This window comes from Adiantum capillus-veneris, chromosome 17 (genome assembly GCF_014529385.1).
Source record: "Adiantum capillus-veneris isolate H3 chromosome 17, ASM1452938v2, whole genome shotgun sequence".
NCBI lineage: Eukaryota > Viridiplantae > Streptophyta > Polypodiopsida > Polypodiales > Pteridaceae > Adiantum > Adiantum capillus-veneris.
The window spans coordinates 63549459-63567792 of NC_140947.1; the positions used below are offsets into that span (position 1 = coordinate 63549459).

General features: G+C 42.5%; 1 protein-coding gene across 1 annotated transcript in view; it reads right to left on the reverse strand.

Moving 5' to 3' along the window:
• Positions 1-5615: 5615 nt before the first annotated feature.
• Positions 5616-18334, reverse strand: part of LOC147437380 (protein transport protein SEC24 C-like) — a 146930-nt gene continuing 134211 nt past the window's right edge. The window contains exons 18-24 of the mRNA XM_086486926.1: positions 7673-7811; positions 7423-7587; positions 7187-7332; positions 6908-7090; positions 6396-6484; positions 6292-6323; positions 5616-6167 (exon numbers count right to left, since the gene is read on the reverse strand). Of these exons, the coding sequence (XP_086343052.1) occupies positions 6061-6167; positions 6292-6323; positions 6396-6484; positions 6908-7090; positions 7187-7332; positions 7423-7587; positions 7673-7811 (861 nt within the window). The 3' untranslated portion in view covers positions 5616-6060. The remainder of the gene's footprint in view (positions 6168-6291; positions 6324-6395; positions 6485-6907; positions 7091-7186; positions 7333-7422; positions 7588-7672; positions 7812-18334) is intronic.

Below are 18334 nucleotides of genomic sequence, written 5' to 3' on the forward strand. Positions count from 1 at the left end.
GTGTGTGTGTGTGTGTGGGGGGGGGGGGGGGGAGAGAGAGAGGGAGTACCCCACTACCATCATATTTTAAACTAAGGTAGAAAGGTTCTCCCAAATGAGATGTTGAGGGAGCAAAAATGGCAAGTGTGCCATATTCTTCAATTGCGTAAGAAATCTTATGTATGATATGGTAGCTATGAGGCTAGACATTGCATTTTCAATGGGAGTGGTTAGTTGGTATATGGAAAATCCTAGCAAAAAACATTGGATAGCAGTAAAATATATACTCAAGTACTTGAAGGGTACAACGAGTAACTGTTTACGCTTTGGTAATAGCATTGCATTTATTGTTGGTTACATGGATGTGGATTATGCACTTTGAAAAGCTAGTAGGAGGTCTACATTTGGCTACATATTCCTATTTGCACGCGAAGCCATTTCTTGGACATCATTTCTCCAAGATTATATATCTTCTTCCACTCCAGGGGCTAAGTACATTGTAGTGTCAGATTCCAGCAAGGAAGGTAAACGGTTGGCACTTTTAGTGGGATATTTAGACATTTAACAGGTTCTAGTTTTGCATTGATAGTCGCAGTGCCATTGTTTTGGTAAGGAATCCTATGTTTCACTCTAAGTTGAAGCACATTGAGATCAGATACCATATCATTCACATGCATTTGATGGATAGGATATTGGAATTTATCAAGGTCTACATTGATGAGACAAACCAATGGATGCTCTTACAAAGAGCCTAGATACTGAGCGATTTGCACATTGCATCGAGTTAATGGGTATAGGGTGAACACAATTGTGCAAGGGTGAAGCTTCTTCACTTCACGGTTGTATATACTAGCTTTAGTCATAGCCACTTATGTCCACATTGGCCTTTAAGTGAAAGATTATTGGGGTAAGTCCATTGGTTGCTCATCCCTTGACTAATCCTACACCACTAACACTAACTCTAATTTACTCTTTTCATATAAGTAATAAAAGAACACGTAAACATGGTCCTTCTAGTGCGTGCACCGCAAGCATTCTCATCAAATATGATTTGCTTTGTACATTTGGTTTCAAAAGACTTAGATGAAATACATCATGAACCTTGAGATGCCAAGGAAGCTTCAATAAGTAAGCTTGATCACTTATCACCTTCATAATGTGATCAAGTATGCAATATTGATAGCTAATTTTCTTATACTTACCTAAGGATAGCTTTCCCCTCGTGGTCTTTTCACTCTTTAGAAAACCTTACCACCATCCTTTTGTAACTTTTCTCATATGCATACTTCTACTAGTCTTGGGAAGCTTGGATTTCTTTTCAGATGGTCTTATTTTTAGGGTCCATTTCTTCTAGCATCTTCTTTGAAGCTTTTATTTCTTAGAATGGGGATTAAAAAGGTCCATTCCAATACCTAGTAGAGATGTTATATGCATATCCCACTAGAAAAAAATACTAAATCCATATGTAGATTCAATGCTATAGTTTTCTCTCAAGATGTCATTGTGTTAAGAGTTACACCACTATGCTCCTTCATCTAGATAGGCATACTTCTATATGGATAATGTACAACCCGAGTCGCCACCCTTGCATTGGCATTTTAGGTTGCATGGGTCGTGGTTGGGCCAGTTTGGTTGATCTGCCATTTTTGTCCTCTTTGTCCCTATTTTTTATCTGTCCTATTTATGGGATTTATATATTACATTTCATGGATTTTGCACGGTCCTCGTCTTGGCTGGGAAATGTGCACCCCCTATGAATATATAGGCAGCCATAAGAGCCCCTTGCCCGTTGTGTGTTGTGTGTATGGTGCACCCCCTCTCTTAGTCAGTGACACAATACGAGGCCTTGCCGCTTTCTCTCACTTGCAGTCCCTTGATCTAGCCCTTAAATTCCCTTGCAGAAGCGTTATTGAAAAGGTTGGGTCGCTACCTTTTTAAAATAACGTCATGAGTTCTAAAAAACTAGTATCATTGTCTACTTACACTTGAAGCATTTCTTCTTAAGACGGAGGCCTAAGGCGAGATGGCTTCCCGGAGTCGTGGACAGCCCTTCCTTACCATGTTGCCTCCTTGGATTCCCTCGTCAAGCCCATCGGTGGTTGTTTCTCTTTATCCTTGATGGTGTTTTTGGTATGTGCCAAACAACACCCTCCCTCTAGGTGCTTGCACCATCAGCATTGAATGACTTTGCATTGGAATTTCTCTCCATCATTGACATACTCCTCCAATCAACCCCACCTATGCAATTTTTGACACAGGCTTGGCCATCTTCTTGTGGATACAGGTTGGCCATGAGGTTTCTTGGCCATAGAGGACGATCTACGTGGCATTTTGGCATTGGATCTTGCTAAGAGACACTCTTCTACTCGATATCTACAATTGGTGTGATTGTGACTACTACATTATGGTTATTGATTTTGAACTATAACTAGACTTTCTCTATTTTCATATTTTTGATGGCTGTGAACATGGAAATTCACCCATCTTTAGACCTCTAAAATGCGCCAATATATTATGAGAGCAAACAAGCACGCTAATTTTGGTTGGACAACATATTTTTTAGCCGCTCGTGGGTGGGTTTTTGGGTGAGTAACAAGCTCAAAGTTTGCCACTTAGGCTCTTTTCTGGTTAGAACTCACATGAAACCATCCCAATAGTCTAACTTTTGTAGCTTGTGGTATCCTTGACATTGGCTTAATAATTTCTTTTGGGCATGTGATCTACGAGGGACCTTTCATTTCAAATTGATATCGCAATTATGACTCCAAAGGTGGTATAGTTTGTGGTTTGATCAATACATATCATACGAGTGGACTTTGTATGAGAGAGAGAGAGAGAGAGAGAGAGAGAGAGAGAGAGAGAGAGAGAGAGAGAGAGAGAGAGCTGTACTTACATCATATAGGAACATTGACTTCCTAGAGAAGACACCACCATTTGTTGATGGATAGAGATTTTCTATTAGACCTTGGTAAGATAGCTTCATTTCCATGGAGGAGAATTTTCTTGAACTTGATCCACAAATTCTAGTGGAGCTTCTATGCCTTGGTTTTCAATGTGGAGTTTACCCATGGGATGTGGGTGATCATACATAACTACGTGATTGGTAATTTTGTTGACTTCTTCCTCTCTTGATCATTGGATTTATATTTGAACAATTTCTACACTCACCCTTGGTAACCTTATAGCTTACACATCGTCAAATTGGGTAAATGTGATCTTGTAACTCTGTGGGAAGATAGTCGCTCTAACTTGTAATCTAGTGGCTTATCGACATGCATTATGCTTTGGTTGACATTGGAGGATTGTAGGTAGGAGATATAGGCATGACTGCTCAAACATGTTGCTTTGGGCACCCCTCTTCTTGGAGGATCTTATCAATGCATACTTCTTAGTTTGGCTACCCCTCTTCTCTAAGGGCAACTATGATGCAAACAACTTGGTCTGGGCATCCATCTTCTCAAAGGATGACAATAGTGGAGGTATCTTAGTCTTGCTTGGATGAGGATTACGATCCTACTATTTAGTTGGGTTCTCCCTTGGCTTTGGGACACTATAGCTACTGACATAACACCATCTGATGGTGGTATGTGTAGTCTATCAATACTTCACACTAGTGAGTTTTGTGGTTCAAACTTCTCAGTTTGACCATCTGTGGATCCGATGCTTGGCTATGATGGCTTGCAACTACTTCCTTTTTATTTAAATGAATGACCAAAGATCTTCTTTGGCACGATTGGACATTTGTCGACCTTTTGAAACTCCTACAAATGTTGAGTCTATAACAAGAGTTGTTTCTAAAAGTAGTTTGGGACATCTTTCTTGGAGCAATACACCTACCTAGCAATGGTGGCATATAGCCACATCTACTTAGAGATTTCCTGGCAGCTCAAGTTCTCGAAGTACTGAGACACATACTTAGTGGTAATGATGTGTATAGCTACAGGAATATCTATGACAAGTCAACAATTAAAATGTGATATTTTTTCTATTTCGATATCTATACAAAATTGTGGGGCTTCAACAAACATATATTTTAATCACCAATCCATTGACGTTGTGGGAAAAGTATTTTCATCGTCTACAAAAATCCCTATACTCGTTAGAATGGATTTGAACCATAGAATGTATTGTTCTTTTGTATACGGAGCAGTACATTGACTTTCAAAGCTCACTATGACCAAATAGTAATAAATATTGGATGTTATTTATTTTTCACAAAAGAAGTGGTCTATTAGCTTCAAGATCAAACAAGGATTTCCAAAAAATGACAAATGTTTATCCAAAACCCTAAAAGGATATTGTCGTGTCCTCTTAGGTTTCAAATCTAGTTTTGGGGCAGCTATGTTGGCATGCTCTCATTTGCAGCCATCATTGCACACTTGCAACACTTGGCATGCTATCCTTTACAAGTTCGGTCCTCGAGAGAAACAGTACAATACTTCTCAAACAAAACTGACATTGTTTTCTTTGCTGCGAAACCATATACAGCTGGCTGCAAATTGGCTGTAGCCAAAAACCCTATGCTATAGTGGTTATGGCATATAAGCCACACTCTTGGAACTTTAAACTCCCCCCCCCCCTCTCTCTCTTTGCTACTAGAGACAGATATACTAGACTGGCCCTTGAGTCTTCCAGACAATTAGCTCTTCAGGGAGACACTTCATGCTGGTATGCACAGATGACGTCATGGTTTCACGCATGGTTTCACCATGGACAAGCGGCCCCCATTCCAGTACTCTCTTAAGGCACCCTGATGTCTCTTACACCATTCGTCAAGACCTGATCCATATGGATAACAGGAGGACATGGATAGAGCCGCCGCATGAAGAGGGATTTCTATAGAGAGCATCTTCTCCACCTCATAGGAGATGGGTTTGTGATTCAACCCAACTACACGGACACGTATGTCTCATGGTTTGCGGTGTGCCATTGGTCAGATACACACATCCTCACATCAACTGGAGATTGAGACTGGTAGATTTAGAGGGATACCAACAGACGGCAAGATATGTTGCTTATGCTAGTTGGAGCCAGAGACAAAGCTACATTACATGTCATTGCACAGTGTACTATGAGATACGGGGCCATTTCCACTGCTTATTCAAAGAGGGTTTCGGTCATTTCTCTAAGGTCATGAGTTATGAGGATCAGAGATGTCTTGGGCTATATCTACTTGAGTTACACAGATATAGAGACACTTTACTGGGGAGAGATAGAGAGAGAGAGTCCCAAAGACGGATTACAGATTTCTTTTCACTAGATATGGGACAGCCAGAGGAGCAGTCATCACTACAGAGCTCGACCACTACCGGCACTCTCATCGATCGAGCATTGGAGCTACGGAGATCTAGACGGCCACAATTGAGGAGAGGGCCTACACAACATCGACGGAGACTACAACAGAGGATTCGAGCCATACTCTCTCGATATCCAGAGTGCAAAGATGAGGATGGATTCTAGTAGTAGTATCTAGTTCTTTTGTACCCAGACATGGTATTAGATTCACCATTTTGTAGCAGATTGGTCTCATAGGTCATTTTGGCCTTTTGAAGACGTTAATATAACATTTCATTTCATTTCATCTCTCTCTCTCTCTGGGGGACATAAGTGAACCGAACAAATTCATGTACCAAGTGTAAAGACTAGAAACTACATACTTCATATTTATTGGAATGTCCCCGAGTTTATCTCAAAAAGAATAGAGCAATTACAAAGGACCTCTTCAGTTGTGCAAAAAACTTCCTGAAGTTCCAACTCTTAGCATACAGAGTACCCCACAAACCTATTCAATTGCCTCATGTCCTTCGGTGAGAACTTTTCACCTCATGAATCATAAGAAAATAACAGGGTTGAGGTAGGAATAGCCAGACATTCATAAACCCACCTATGCGCTGACCCTGTTATCTAAAGCTGAAGTGCAGGATTCATATCAAAGAGGAAACTCATTTTCCTGCCTCTGCACGCTTTTTGAAAGAAAGCAAAACTCCATTCTGGCATACCATGGAATCTTACCAAGATGCCCCTATTCTATTGGCACCCAACGCCTATACATTGACTCATCATGTGCATAGTGTCAAAACCTTATGTCATCTTGTTTTGAATCTGCCGGTGAACGTGGACAAGGTACTCCACATACGAAAGACCCAAAGCATTCTTGTCCTCCACAAGAAGTGAAAAGAAAAGAAACTCTGCAAGAAAGACGATAACGATTTGATGGTCTGACAATCATGCAAATTAAAAAAATAAAAGCTTGCCTAGCTCGAACCATTATTACTAGCCCAAAGTTGATCACTACACAAGCATAAAACTCACCCAACGGATCTCCTCTTCGGCACCAGTGGAATCTGAAATAAAAGACGGCACAAACGTTAAAAAAAATTCAGGTAAAGAATGCAGCATGCGATTAAGACACTTACCGCAAGTAAGAGCATCGTTCTTTTCGAATCTCATTGACCAAAGCATTCAACTTTCTTGATGCATCATTGTCAAACTCTTGTAATACAAACTGTCAAGCATTAAAAGATCACAATAATCAGTCCACTAGGAGCTTCAAATTTAACTACGAGTAAACAAGCACATGTTTGTGCACAACCATGTCTTGATCAATGCTTCAGCACACATGCATAGGCTCCTGCTTGTGAACATTGGATCGAATACAGGACAAAGAGCTGAATGTCATGTGCAACAGGAAATAAAATCCTGGGTGTGCTCGCCCCAACAAAAGGCAGTCTTGTGTCCAGTTTGGGTCCTAAAAACGATTACTCCATTAAAATTTCACAAGCACATAAGTTTGTCACTGTACACCAAAACTAACTGAAAAGAGCTAACACCTCAATCACAGACCCTCATCCACAATGACAATAGTCCTCGATAGTGACTTATAAATTATTATTAACACGTAAAAGAATGGCTGGTGAGGAAGCTCAACCTGATTGGTTTGCATCTCGTTTACAGATTGTACACCAAAAAGTTGAAATAGAGTTTCAGATGAAACCCCTTTTCCTGCATAGATAAAGGCATCTTCTCCTGTTTCCAACAAAAAAACCCCTTCACTCTCTAGATTTTCACTCGACAAATGTAGAGGGGGAGGAAGGTTGCCATCACTGATTTCCTGCAAAATGAAGAAACAATTGTTTAGATGCTGCTGGGCAGCTTTCTGCAGAACTCAAATGACCTTTGACACATCAAAAGAAAATAAAAGCACAACCTTCCGAGAAAGATCATGAATGGAAAACATTCTTGGATATACTGTTGGAATAGCAAGGGAAGAGGCTATTGTCAAAACTCTTGCTAGCCAGTAGCAACGATCATCTGTACGAGCATCTGAGCGGAGCCCTATACTCTTTGTCAATGCTGCCCAGAAGACATACATACACTTAAAGACCTCTTTAGAATTTCAGCATTAGATAGAACCAGATACAATACCAAGTTTAGCTTGTTCACCTAAAGTATATAGAGGAAGAAGCTTGAGAGCTTCTGGAAGTATAAGCTGCCCAGCAGATGATGCAGTTGCACAAAACTTGCGATAGGTAAAAAGGATGTTAACACATGAGTTGGTCATCTTTTCCCTTAATTGAGCAAGCGAGGTTGCTGGTGCTTCTTGTGCAGCTGTCAAAGTCAAGTGAATCATCAACGTATTGCAAAAATCTACAGCAAATTAAATATGTGATTAGTTGTTCAACATGTCTTTTACCATGTTTCAAAAAATAAGTAAACTGAGCATCCAAATCAGCTCCACGGAAAACATTATTTAACACTGTGGTGCATGTAAGAGACAGGGTTGTCACACGAATTCTCCTCTGACCATCAATAGTTGTGTATAGCAATGCGCACTGAAAACAGAAAAAACATATTTGTCAGTAGCATAAGCTCACGTGAAAATAGAACCTCATATTTGTCAGTGGCATACTTAGTTTTTTTTAAATCTATAGTGCCAAACAGCTAAGCAGCTTGAAACAAATCAACTAGCGATCAAAGATTCAAAGGCTAACAAAATCAATTTGTGCCCATTAGTGGCTTGGCTCCTGTGACTGAGATATGAGCACTTGAAACTAACCCTACATTGGATGAGCTGAAACTTGGCCCTTTGATGACGTGTCCTGTGAAACACTACCCATGAAGGCTATCACAGGCAACAAACCAGATGAAGGCATTTTGATAGAGGACTTGGGATTCTAAAAATCCTTGCCAACTGGCCCGGAAAGTCTCTCAAATGGCTACTGTTTTGTGCCACAAAACTAGGCAAAGGTTTATGTTTACTATGCCAAACATGGAATTTCATTTCTTCCACATAGTATGACGTCATGGGGCAAACCATATAAGCTAAGTAGTGATGCTCTGTGCTTCTTTTGATGACTATGTTTGTCATCACAATTGACTCTTGCAAAATAGGTTCAATATTCATAACTATCAAAAGGCAAAGAACCATATCAGACACAACTTTGATTGCTGTTAAGTGAGAAACAACACCTATAGGTTGTATTATGAGTGACCTAAAGGTACAACCAGACAAGGATTCCTCTCTCTATCCAAAAAAAATTTCTCTCCATGCAAAACAGACCTATATTTTATATGTACGGGAAAAGCAAAAAACCGATTCAGACCACCTGTCAGTAGGGCCAACACCTTTGACCAAACACAGGCACCCTCCCAATTCCCTCGAGTGTATGAAAAATCCAGCACCGAGTGTTTCTCACCATCAAGGTGGTAAGGTATGTAGTCTTCGATACATGTTCGGTGCGTAATGTAGGTAGTACTAAATGGTTTGAGTTATTACGTACATAAAATTTGTAAGTTTTTTATTGCGAACGCCTAAAATGTAGAATAATTCTGGAGGTTTATGATATATTCGTAATTATCACTCCACAATGGTAAAATTACAAACCAAAACTGCCATAAACTAAAAAATTTGAGACTTTCATAAGACTGCTCAATATCATGGACAGCTTCAAACATCCAACACTAACCAAGTAAAATTGGACAACGGATACAAAGCTTCAATTACCTCTCAAATGTTATTATACATAAAACAACCACCACCTTCAAAAAGTTTAAATTACGTATCTGATGAAACTCAATGATAGATATTAGTCTCATGGAAATAACAAGATAATAGAATGCTGCAGTCATTTCATCTTTCCGACACGCACTCAAACAATACAACACATGAGACACCACATGTAACAAATTCATTTTAGGATTCCCATTTCAAATGTAGATCTTTTCATAAAGTCATTCAGCACAACATTGTCTACCTGTCAGTATCTTTGAAATCTCAAAGAGAAATCATTGACTTTATTCCCATCGAGGTAATCTGCGACAAAGGAGTGAGTAGCTTCCCTCTTGTGCAGTCTGCACCGCACCTGATTCAACCTACTGATTCATCGTTAACTTTCGGAATGGTCGGAGCTAAACTAAAAACCTCAAGGTAAAATCTCTAGTATCTAAGGAAAATCTGATAAGTCCTCCTCCTCCATCCACTCGGTATCAAGAGCCAGATAATTCTTGAACTTGACCAAATATCTTCGGATCAGCTTACCTTTCACTTTCCTTTCCTTGTGTGCTAGGACCTGCTCTCGAATCCCTTGCTTGCCTGGCTCCCTATCTACTAGCAATTCACCTTTGAAAGGTCTCACGAGACTTACATGGAACGCACTGTGAATCTTCTAAGTATCTGGTAGCTTCAGCCAGAAGGATACACCATTTATCTTTTCTTGTACCTGGAAGGGCCCATAGTATCGCATACTAAGCTTTAGGCAAAGCCTCTCCTTACCCTTCCGCTTTCGTAGGCGTGCTTTCTCAAACATAAATTGTTTGTTGCCTTCTTTTGCCTTCTGCAAAGCCTCCCATACCTTGGCAAAAGCAGAGTCTAGCTCCTGTGTATATTGATCTACTTCAAAATCTTGTCCTTGGTGCTCAGAATCGGTGCAACCTTCCTGACACCCTTGACGATCTCAAATGGTGCCTTCCCCGAAGATATCTCAGTTGTGTTATTCTAAGCAAAATCTACCGTAGGTAAGGACTTCTCCCATTAAGCTTTATGGTCACAAATATAGGACTTCAACAAGTCCAAAACCACTGAATTGGCCATCTTCAATTGCCCTTTGGTATGTGTGCCTATATTCTCCCATATTGCCCTCCGAAACAAACTCGTAAATTTGGGGTCTCTAACACTATAGATTAACATATGCCATGTAGTCGAAACATCTGTGAGACAAACAACTTGGCCAAATGATCGGCTTTCATTGTTTTCTTTACTAAAATGAAGTGAGCCTGCTTATTGAATATATCAATGACTATCCAAAATCTCATGCCCACTTTGAGTCTTAGAAAAATCGAAAATAGATACCATTGCTATAACCTCCCAACGTTAGTTCGATACCATTGTGATAGACTTGGACACTCCAAGCCAAAGACCTACAACAACACACGTGATAAAATGTCACAAATTGTTGACGTGTCAAGCCATTAAAGACCTAAGCTGACTTGCAAATCCCAGCCGAGGGGCCTAAACCCTAAGAAGAAGTAGAAGTATAACCAACTTATGGTTACCCCATCCAACAGCGGGACCTATAATAAATAAAGCAGGACCCCTACACACACAAAAAGACATTGCGTAACAAATTGATGACGTGGCCACAACTATGCGGATGCTCCGTAATTTGCACTCACAAGCTGATAATGTGCCAGTTGTACGGACCCCCGTGTTTTGCGTTACAAGTTGTTGACGTGGCAGTAGCTTTTGGGATTAAATGCTTTTGGACCATATGCTTTTGACTTAATGCTTTTCATGTACCTACTTTTGGGCCTAGGGCCTTTAAATACGACCCATGGGCTCTCATTCTAGCAATCTACCCGCGGGAGATGCAGAGCAAATCCATGGGGGTTGTACTTTTTGAAGCAATATAAACAAATTCCAAAAGGGGCGCCAATGTTTGGGCCAGTGCTCTCTCTCTCTCTCTCTCTCTCTCTCTCTCTCTCTCTCTCTCTCTCTCTCTCTCTAAGACACCCATGTACTTCTGTGTGGCTATTGCATGACTCTATGCAGTCATCGCACATTAACCAAAGGATATCAAGAAGCGGTCGAACAGTGAGCTCATCACCTATCAAAACAATGCCGAAGGACACGACCCCCCACGCCCCCCAAGGAATCAAGGGACATGACAATTACATGTACTACCCAAGACATATGGGACTGCTACTGTATATCCAGGAACAGGTACCGAACTTACGACAACAGAATGAGGTGATTTCACGTCAAAACGACGACATCAAAGCCCTGACACTGCGCAACCAAGAGCTAGATCATACCATTAAATTACAAGCTCTAAAGCTTCAGCAACAAGAAGACACCATGAAAACGTTGCAATCCCAAGTGCTGGAACAAGGAAATCACATAACACAGGTCACCAATAATGTAATCGAAGCACCCAAGGGGTCTCCTCCATCTTGGGCACAAATAGTAAAACAAGAGAAGACTAAGGGGCATATGACAGGAGAAATGTATACGCATGACGATCCTACTGAGTACAAGGAACGAGAGAAAAGATCCCAAAACATTGTGATACGAGGCATGCCAGAACCTGAGGGGGAAACAGTCATGTCATTGAACGTAGATGTTACCACCTTGTTAGCAGAAAAGCTTGACATGCAAGATGCAGGAGTATATGGGGCACATAGAGTGGTGATGCTCATCGGGCAGTTGTATGTACAATGTTGAATGCTCGTAAAAGGAACATAATTTTGGAAACTGCACGCTTCTAGTTGAAAGGCACTCAGTACTATGTAAGTGAAGATAGAACACCGGCACAATAGGCAACAAGAAGGAAAGCATATGAGGAACGCCTCAAGGAGAAAAAACTGACATCACCATCTAAGGATGCATAGGGGCACGCGACCCATGGGATCACGACCATATAGGTTACGAGTTGGAATTGTAGAGGTTTCCCATTCATAAGGGAGAAGGGTTGGTAGATATTCTACCACAAGCTGACATACTCTTTCTATTGGAAACATGGGAACAAAACACATGCAGGCTCCCGGACATTAGTGGGTACATCAAGCACTAGGTATGGTGGACTGGTACCAAAATGTGAGGACAAGGAGGTGTAGTTGTAATATATAAGGAAGAGCTTCAAAAAGATGGTTGATGTATGCAAGGTTGACGAGCACAAACGCTATATATGGGTTAAGGTTTGCTCATCAAAAGGATTGATCTTTATCGCAAGATGCTATATCCCGCATCGAGAGTCACCTTTTTATGATAGAAACCAGCTACCTAAAAAGGATCCCTTTGCTGACCTATGTATAGACATTGCAATGTATGCACGTGAGGGAGCAGTTGTCATTCTTGGGGATCTGAATGCCCGGATTGCAAACACACAGGTACAATTGGGACCATTCACTGCACCCTACGGATAAGAATGGAGAGCTTATGCTTGGTCCTATGTGGGACAGATGTTCAAGTGATAACATCATGAATGCACACGGGTCACCTATGATAAGTATGATGAACTCAATGTAGCTTGTAGCCATGAATGGTGCGGATAGTACATAAGCTTGAACCTGTACATATGTACAAACTCTGTATGCTTATGTACAAACTCTGTATGCCCCGCCGGGGGCTCAAGAGGTGATATACACGGGGCCTCAGGCTGAATATCCAAAGCCCATCACCTTCCAAGCAGTCATTAAAGACCTCAAAAGCCTGGCGAATGGGAAAGCAGCTGACACATTACATCTTAACTCTAAAATGCTGAAATGGTCAAGTAGTGAGGCTAAGAAATGGATACACCATATGATGAATCAAGCAATCAACCAATACCTACCTCAAGACTGGCAAGAGAACTGGGTGAAAGCGCTCTTTAAAGGAGGTGACCGCAATTTGCTTACTAATTATCGCAGCATCATGGTGAGCTCATGTATGGCAAAACTTTTTGGAACCATTATCGAGAAAGATCTTAGCACAAGGGCTGAAAATAACGGGAAACGCGCCATTGGACAAGCAAGATTTAGAGTCCGTCATAGCACGGTAGACGACCTGATGACACTCCGGGTCTTGATGGAAGGAGCCAGGCTAAAAGGCAAAACTCTGTATTGCTGTTTTGTGGACTTCAAGAAAGCGTTTGACACAGTACCCCGTCAAGGTCTATGGTCACGTATGGAAACTCTAGGAGTTCCTATGCATATCAGGGCAGCCGTAGGGCAACTATACCAAGAGGTCAGATGCAAACTCAAGACAAAAACAGGTTTCTCACAAGAATTCAGGAGCACCATGGGAGTTAAACAAGGATGCCCTTTGTCACCTACGCTTTTCGGACTATGCATAGACGAGCTTGATGACTTCATCAACGAGGCTATGAGAGAGGGGGGAGATCACCCTAGTATTGGCACTTTCACGTTGCTTCTCCTCATATATGCCGATGATGTAGTTCTCCTTGCCTACAATGCCCTCATTCTACAGAAACTTCTCGATGAAGTACATGCATTTTGCAATGCAACGGGCCTTGTCAGTCAATGTAGCCAAAACAAAGATTATGTCAGTCCACACATGTAGAAATGAGAATCAGCCCATCATCACGTATGACGGGCAAACACTCCAAGCGGTTGAGAGTTTCAAGTACTTGGGCATCTATGTTCGCTCAAACCATGCATGGGGGAGTTGCGTGCAAAACAGAATTGATGCAGGACATGCAAAATACTATGAATTTGAGAAACATGTGCAAGCAGAGTGTCACAAAGCGATGGGAAATTAAGTCTATGGCATTTGATGCATGTGTGGTCCAAACAATACTTTACGGTGTAGAGGTATGGGGGGGGAGTATCCCCGCTAGCACTTGGAACAACATTGAAAAGATACACAAGAAATTCCTATGTAGACACCTGGGGATCAAAACTACCACCCCATACTCAGTGATGCTTTGGGAGACAGGCAAGAGACCTATGGAAATGCAAGCCTTACAGAGAGTACACAGATACCTCATGAAAGTTAAGATGATGCCAGAGAGCCGTCTACCCCACATGGCATGGCAAACCGGATGTAAGCCGCAAAAGAATTACAAGAGTAAGTTTTTCACATCTAGTCTTGTAGAAGACATACGGAAATGGTTCTCTAGATGGAATGTGGGAGACCATGTGGACATGCATATAGAGGAACACACCGAACATGAACATGGGCTGAATTTTGACGTAAGCATACTTGAAGCCCTACACACCAGATGGAAGACAGCAGTACACAGGTCCAAATTTGAGTACTACGGCAAGCACATCAATACACAATATTGGGAGACCTACAAGACTGGGGACACTCAGATGCATATAAAGACACCCATGTCCCACCGGGCAAGACGAGCCATTACTTTGATGTGGATGCGATCACACATGCTCAAGATTGAAACGGGAGGGTGGCTGAATATTAAGGAAAATAGGAGGACATGCCCACAATGGAAGTTGAACAAAGTGGAAAGTGAGGCTCATGTCACCGTTGAGTGCCCAGCATACGTACACATCCGTGTTGAATTTCCAGAGCTCTTTCAAGGGAATGTCACCTTTGAGGAGCTTCTCTCTCGCCTCCCCGGTAGCTTTAGGCATCTACTTTGCCAAAATATTGGATCATCACACAACACTCACACACAAGAAAGCTACTAGCCCACTACCCCCTCTCACATGAGGGGAGCATCGTGTAGATCTTTTGTGGTCCCATGAGTCATTTTGGCCCCCAGAGGACTTAAATACATCATCATCATCATCATCATCTCTCTCTCTCTCTCTCTCTCTCTCTCTCTCTCTCTCTCTCTCTCTCTCTCTCTCTCTCTCTCTTTTTTCTTTTTTTTTTTGGGAAAAATCAGGGCTGTATATTACTGAGTACAATATAATATCCAGCGGATGCCAAACTAGCTTGTCACGTGGGGTGTACAAGCTGAATGTAAGGGTGAGAGCCACTATAGTGACAACTCGACTAGTACAATCTCATGGTGGTCTGTGTGATGAGTGGAGGAGAAACCACTGAGGGGGGGCATAATGCCATGTAATCTGGCCACCTGTAAGTGTGAAAAAGAGTGGAGCTCGGGCCCAACGCCGAAGGAAGGCAAATCGTCGAGCCTCGGATGCTCTAGATGTACCCGAGGAAGAATCCCTCTCTCTCTCTCTCTCTCTCTCTCTCTCTCTCTCTCTCTCTCTCTCCCCCCCCCCCCTTTTCCATTGGCACGTGGTGCCCGTCCCGTTACTGAAAACTACAAACAACTGATCTGAACTTGAGGGGGCGGGGGGGAGAAAAAGAGAGAGCGGCGGAGTTCCGCTTCTAGATGCACTCGCCCCAAAGACTGACGTCCCTTCCACTATTTCTTTATTATTACTTCTCAATAGTACAATGTCGGAGGGTCCTCTCTCTACAATTGCTCCCAAGCTGATCTGCCAAGAGAAGAGAAGAGGCCCTAGCACTTATTTAAAAGCCCTTGGCCAAAAGCATACAATGAATAGCTCTGCTCAAGCTCCCAAAAGCTTCCACTCAAACGCTGGCGCCCGGAGAGCTGCCCCGTAAAATGCAAAAATCCTTACGTTGTGCCACAACAGCAAGCTACCGCAATTTCCAGACCAGGCAGTAACGATCAACCACGTCAACATGCTCCACGCGATTTGGGTTCTTGCTTTATTTAAAAAGGGTTTAGGCCCCTCGGCCAATGTTTGTAAGTTGGAAGAGGTTAGATTTTTAAACCTAACCCCTTCTGGACCTCTCGACCATAATATGCAAGTTAAGACATGCCACCTTTCAAAATTGTGACACCAACCTTTGAGGTGCAACTAATATCACAATTGGTAATATCACTGAAAATTATAATCGGAGGTTTTGGCACACCTATCTACGAGTACCCTTCTTCAAGAATTTGTCTCTGGACATCAACGTGAGAGATACACGTTGGGCTTCCTTCACCCCTTTCCAAGTAAGTTTCTCCCATTCATAAGCTTATAAACATGCATCAACTAGAAATGTAATAATGAAGGGGAAATTATTTAGGAGGCAAAAAATAAAGAAGCCTCCACGGTTATGATATCAACTCGACCCAAACTTATTTCAAGCCAACACTAGAGCCAACCACCCTTCAAGAGACACCTTGCAAGTCCCAAAGAGGACCACACCCCCCCACCCCCCCTCTTTTGCGCCCACAAATTTTTTAACAAAAAAACTCAATCTCATTTGCCTCTACGCTGTCATGCCGAATTTCGGCTACCTTGTGACAGGTTGGACAAGTTCTATTAAAAAGGACTATTTAACTTTGACGGGGTTTTGGGGTGGTTGTGCATCGATTCAATGGCTTACAAGAAATTGGAAATCACTCTATGGTGTGTCAAAAAGCAATTCTCGTGCGGGGATTGATGTGCCCATCTTCAACCTTTATTCGGCTCAAATTTGAGCCAAAATGGATGGGTTTTGTGCAAGTTATGGCAGATTCGGGGGGTAATGTTTGTTATTTTGGAGCATTTATGGATACTTGGCATCCTTCATGTCGCCTCTAATTAGAGATTTGATGCAAAAGTCGGGAACTTGGATTTTTGGCCCCCGTCCGGTCAAGTTTCATCCAATTCTAGTACCCGAAAGAAAAGTTATGTGGGTTTTTGTGTAACAGCATTGAGGGAAATGTTAAGGGCTCAGACCGATGGTGGCTCCAGTATCTCCCAAGAGCAGATCAAGGAGTGAGGATTGTTTTGTGGTTGTGCCCGGCCATATCTGAGGTAGACGTACCTTTTCTCGGCAACACTCCACAGTGTTGCCCTCCCGGTAGGCTGGCATGAGGTGGGACCCCTGTTCCTAGGGTTACCGAGGGTCAATGTCTCCAGTGTTCCCCGTTCCTAGGGTTACAGAGGGTCAATGTCTCCAGTGTTCTGCATTTCTGCTGCTAAATGTGTGGTGCAGGTCAACACCAAGGTTGATGTCACTTTTTCGGTGGGAGTTCTCAATTCTTTCATGCAGAGACATACCAGATCACGTTTGGAGCACGGTCTTCGGATTTTGCGCGGTATTTAAAGGCGACCAAGTCATTAGACATTCACTATGCACCTGGAGGTACAGACTCCAAGATCATTCCTCGAGAATGGAGTGATTCAGATTGGGGTGGAGATCTAGATGGACGACGGTCGACTACAGGTTACACCTTTTCCATTCACTCAGGAGTAATTTCATGTGGCAATAAGAAACAACCTATAGTTGCCTTACCTTCCACAGAGGCGGAGTACAAGGCTGTTTGCAATGCTACATGTGAGTTAGTGTGGTTACGGACGCTACTTTCAGAGATTTGATTCCCCAGTAAATGACCATCATGTACTCTGACAACCAGAGTTGTATAGCCATTGCGAGGAACCTGGTGTTTCATGCCCAGACCAAGCATATAGAGATACAGTGCCATTTTGTTCATGAGAAGACCAAAGATGGCTCTATTCGACTAGAGTATACTACGATGTCAGATAACCTTGCTGATATCTTCACCAAGCCTTTTCTACAAGCAACATTATCCTCTCACTTGCTTCCCGTCCAAGAGCTGAGAGGATAATGTTGCTTGTGGAAGAGGTTTGGTAAAGATATCAAGAGGAGGAAGGGCTGTTTTGTGGCTCTGCCAGACCATATCTAAGGTAGACGTATCTTTTCATGACGATGCACTCCATGGTGTTGCCTACCTGGTAGACTGGCATGAGATGGGACTCCTGTTCCTAGGGTTACACAGGGTCAAAAGTCTCCATTGTTTTGCATTTCTGCTACTAAATGTGTGTTGCAGGTGACTTTGAATGAGTTTACACATTTATTAGCATGTTGGCAATTTATCAGGATCATGGGCTTTTTATGCCGGGTAGAGCAATTTTGTTATTGCCCTATATGCAAGCCCCCCCCTTGGTACTTTTGGCATGTTGTATCGTTTTGGGCACACCTTCTCTCTAGAGTTTTCTCTCTCTAGCATTTTGTGTGTGCAACCCCTCTCTCTCTCTCTCTCTCTCTCTCTCTCTCTCTCTCTCTCTCTCTCTCTCTCTCTCTCTCTCTCTTTCCTCACTTTCACACTCACCTCCCATTTGTCACACACACCCACCCCACTCACACAGCCACATACCACTATTCATTTTACATACGAGCTCTCTCATGTCTATGCACACCATCTCCGCACACATCTCCTATCTCTCGACCCACATGCCCCCCTAGAATCACTCACATCAGATCTTACCTCCATGATTCACACATCTGCCATTCAGAGCTTCCCTCACCACACACGCACACATGCACCCCGCACAGGTTCCATGCCACGGAACAGCTGGTATGACCATGATTGCAGAGCATTACGACGTCAGCTCAGAGAGGATGAGGCCCGCGGAGTAC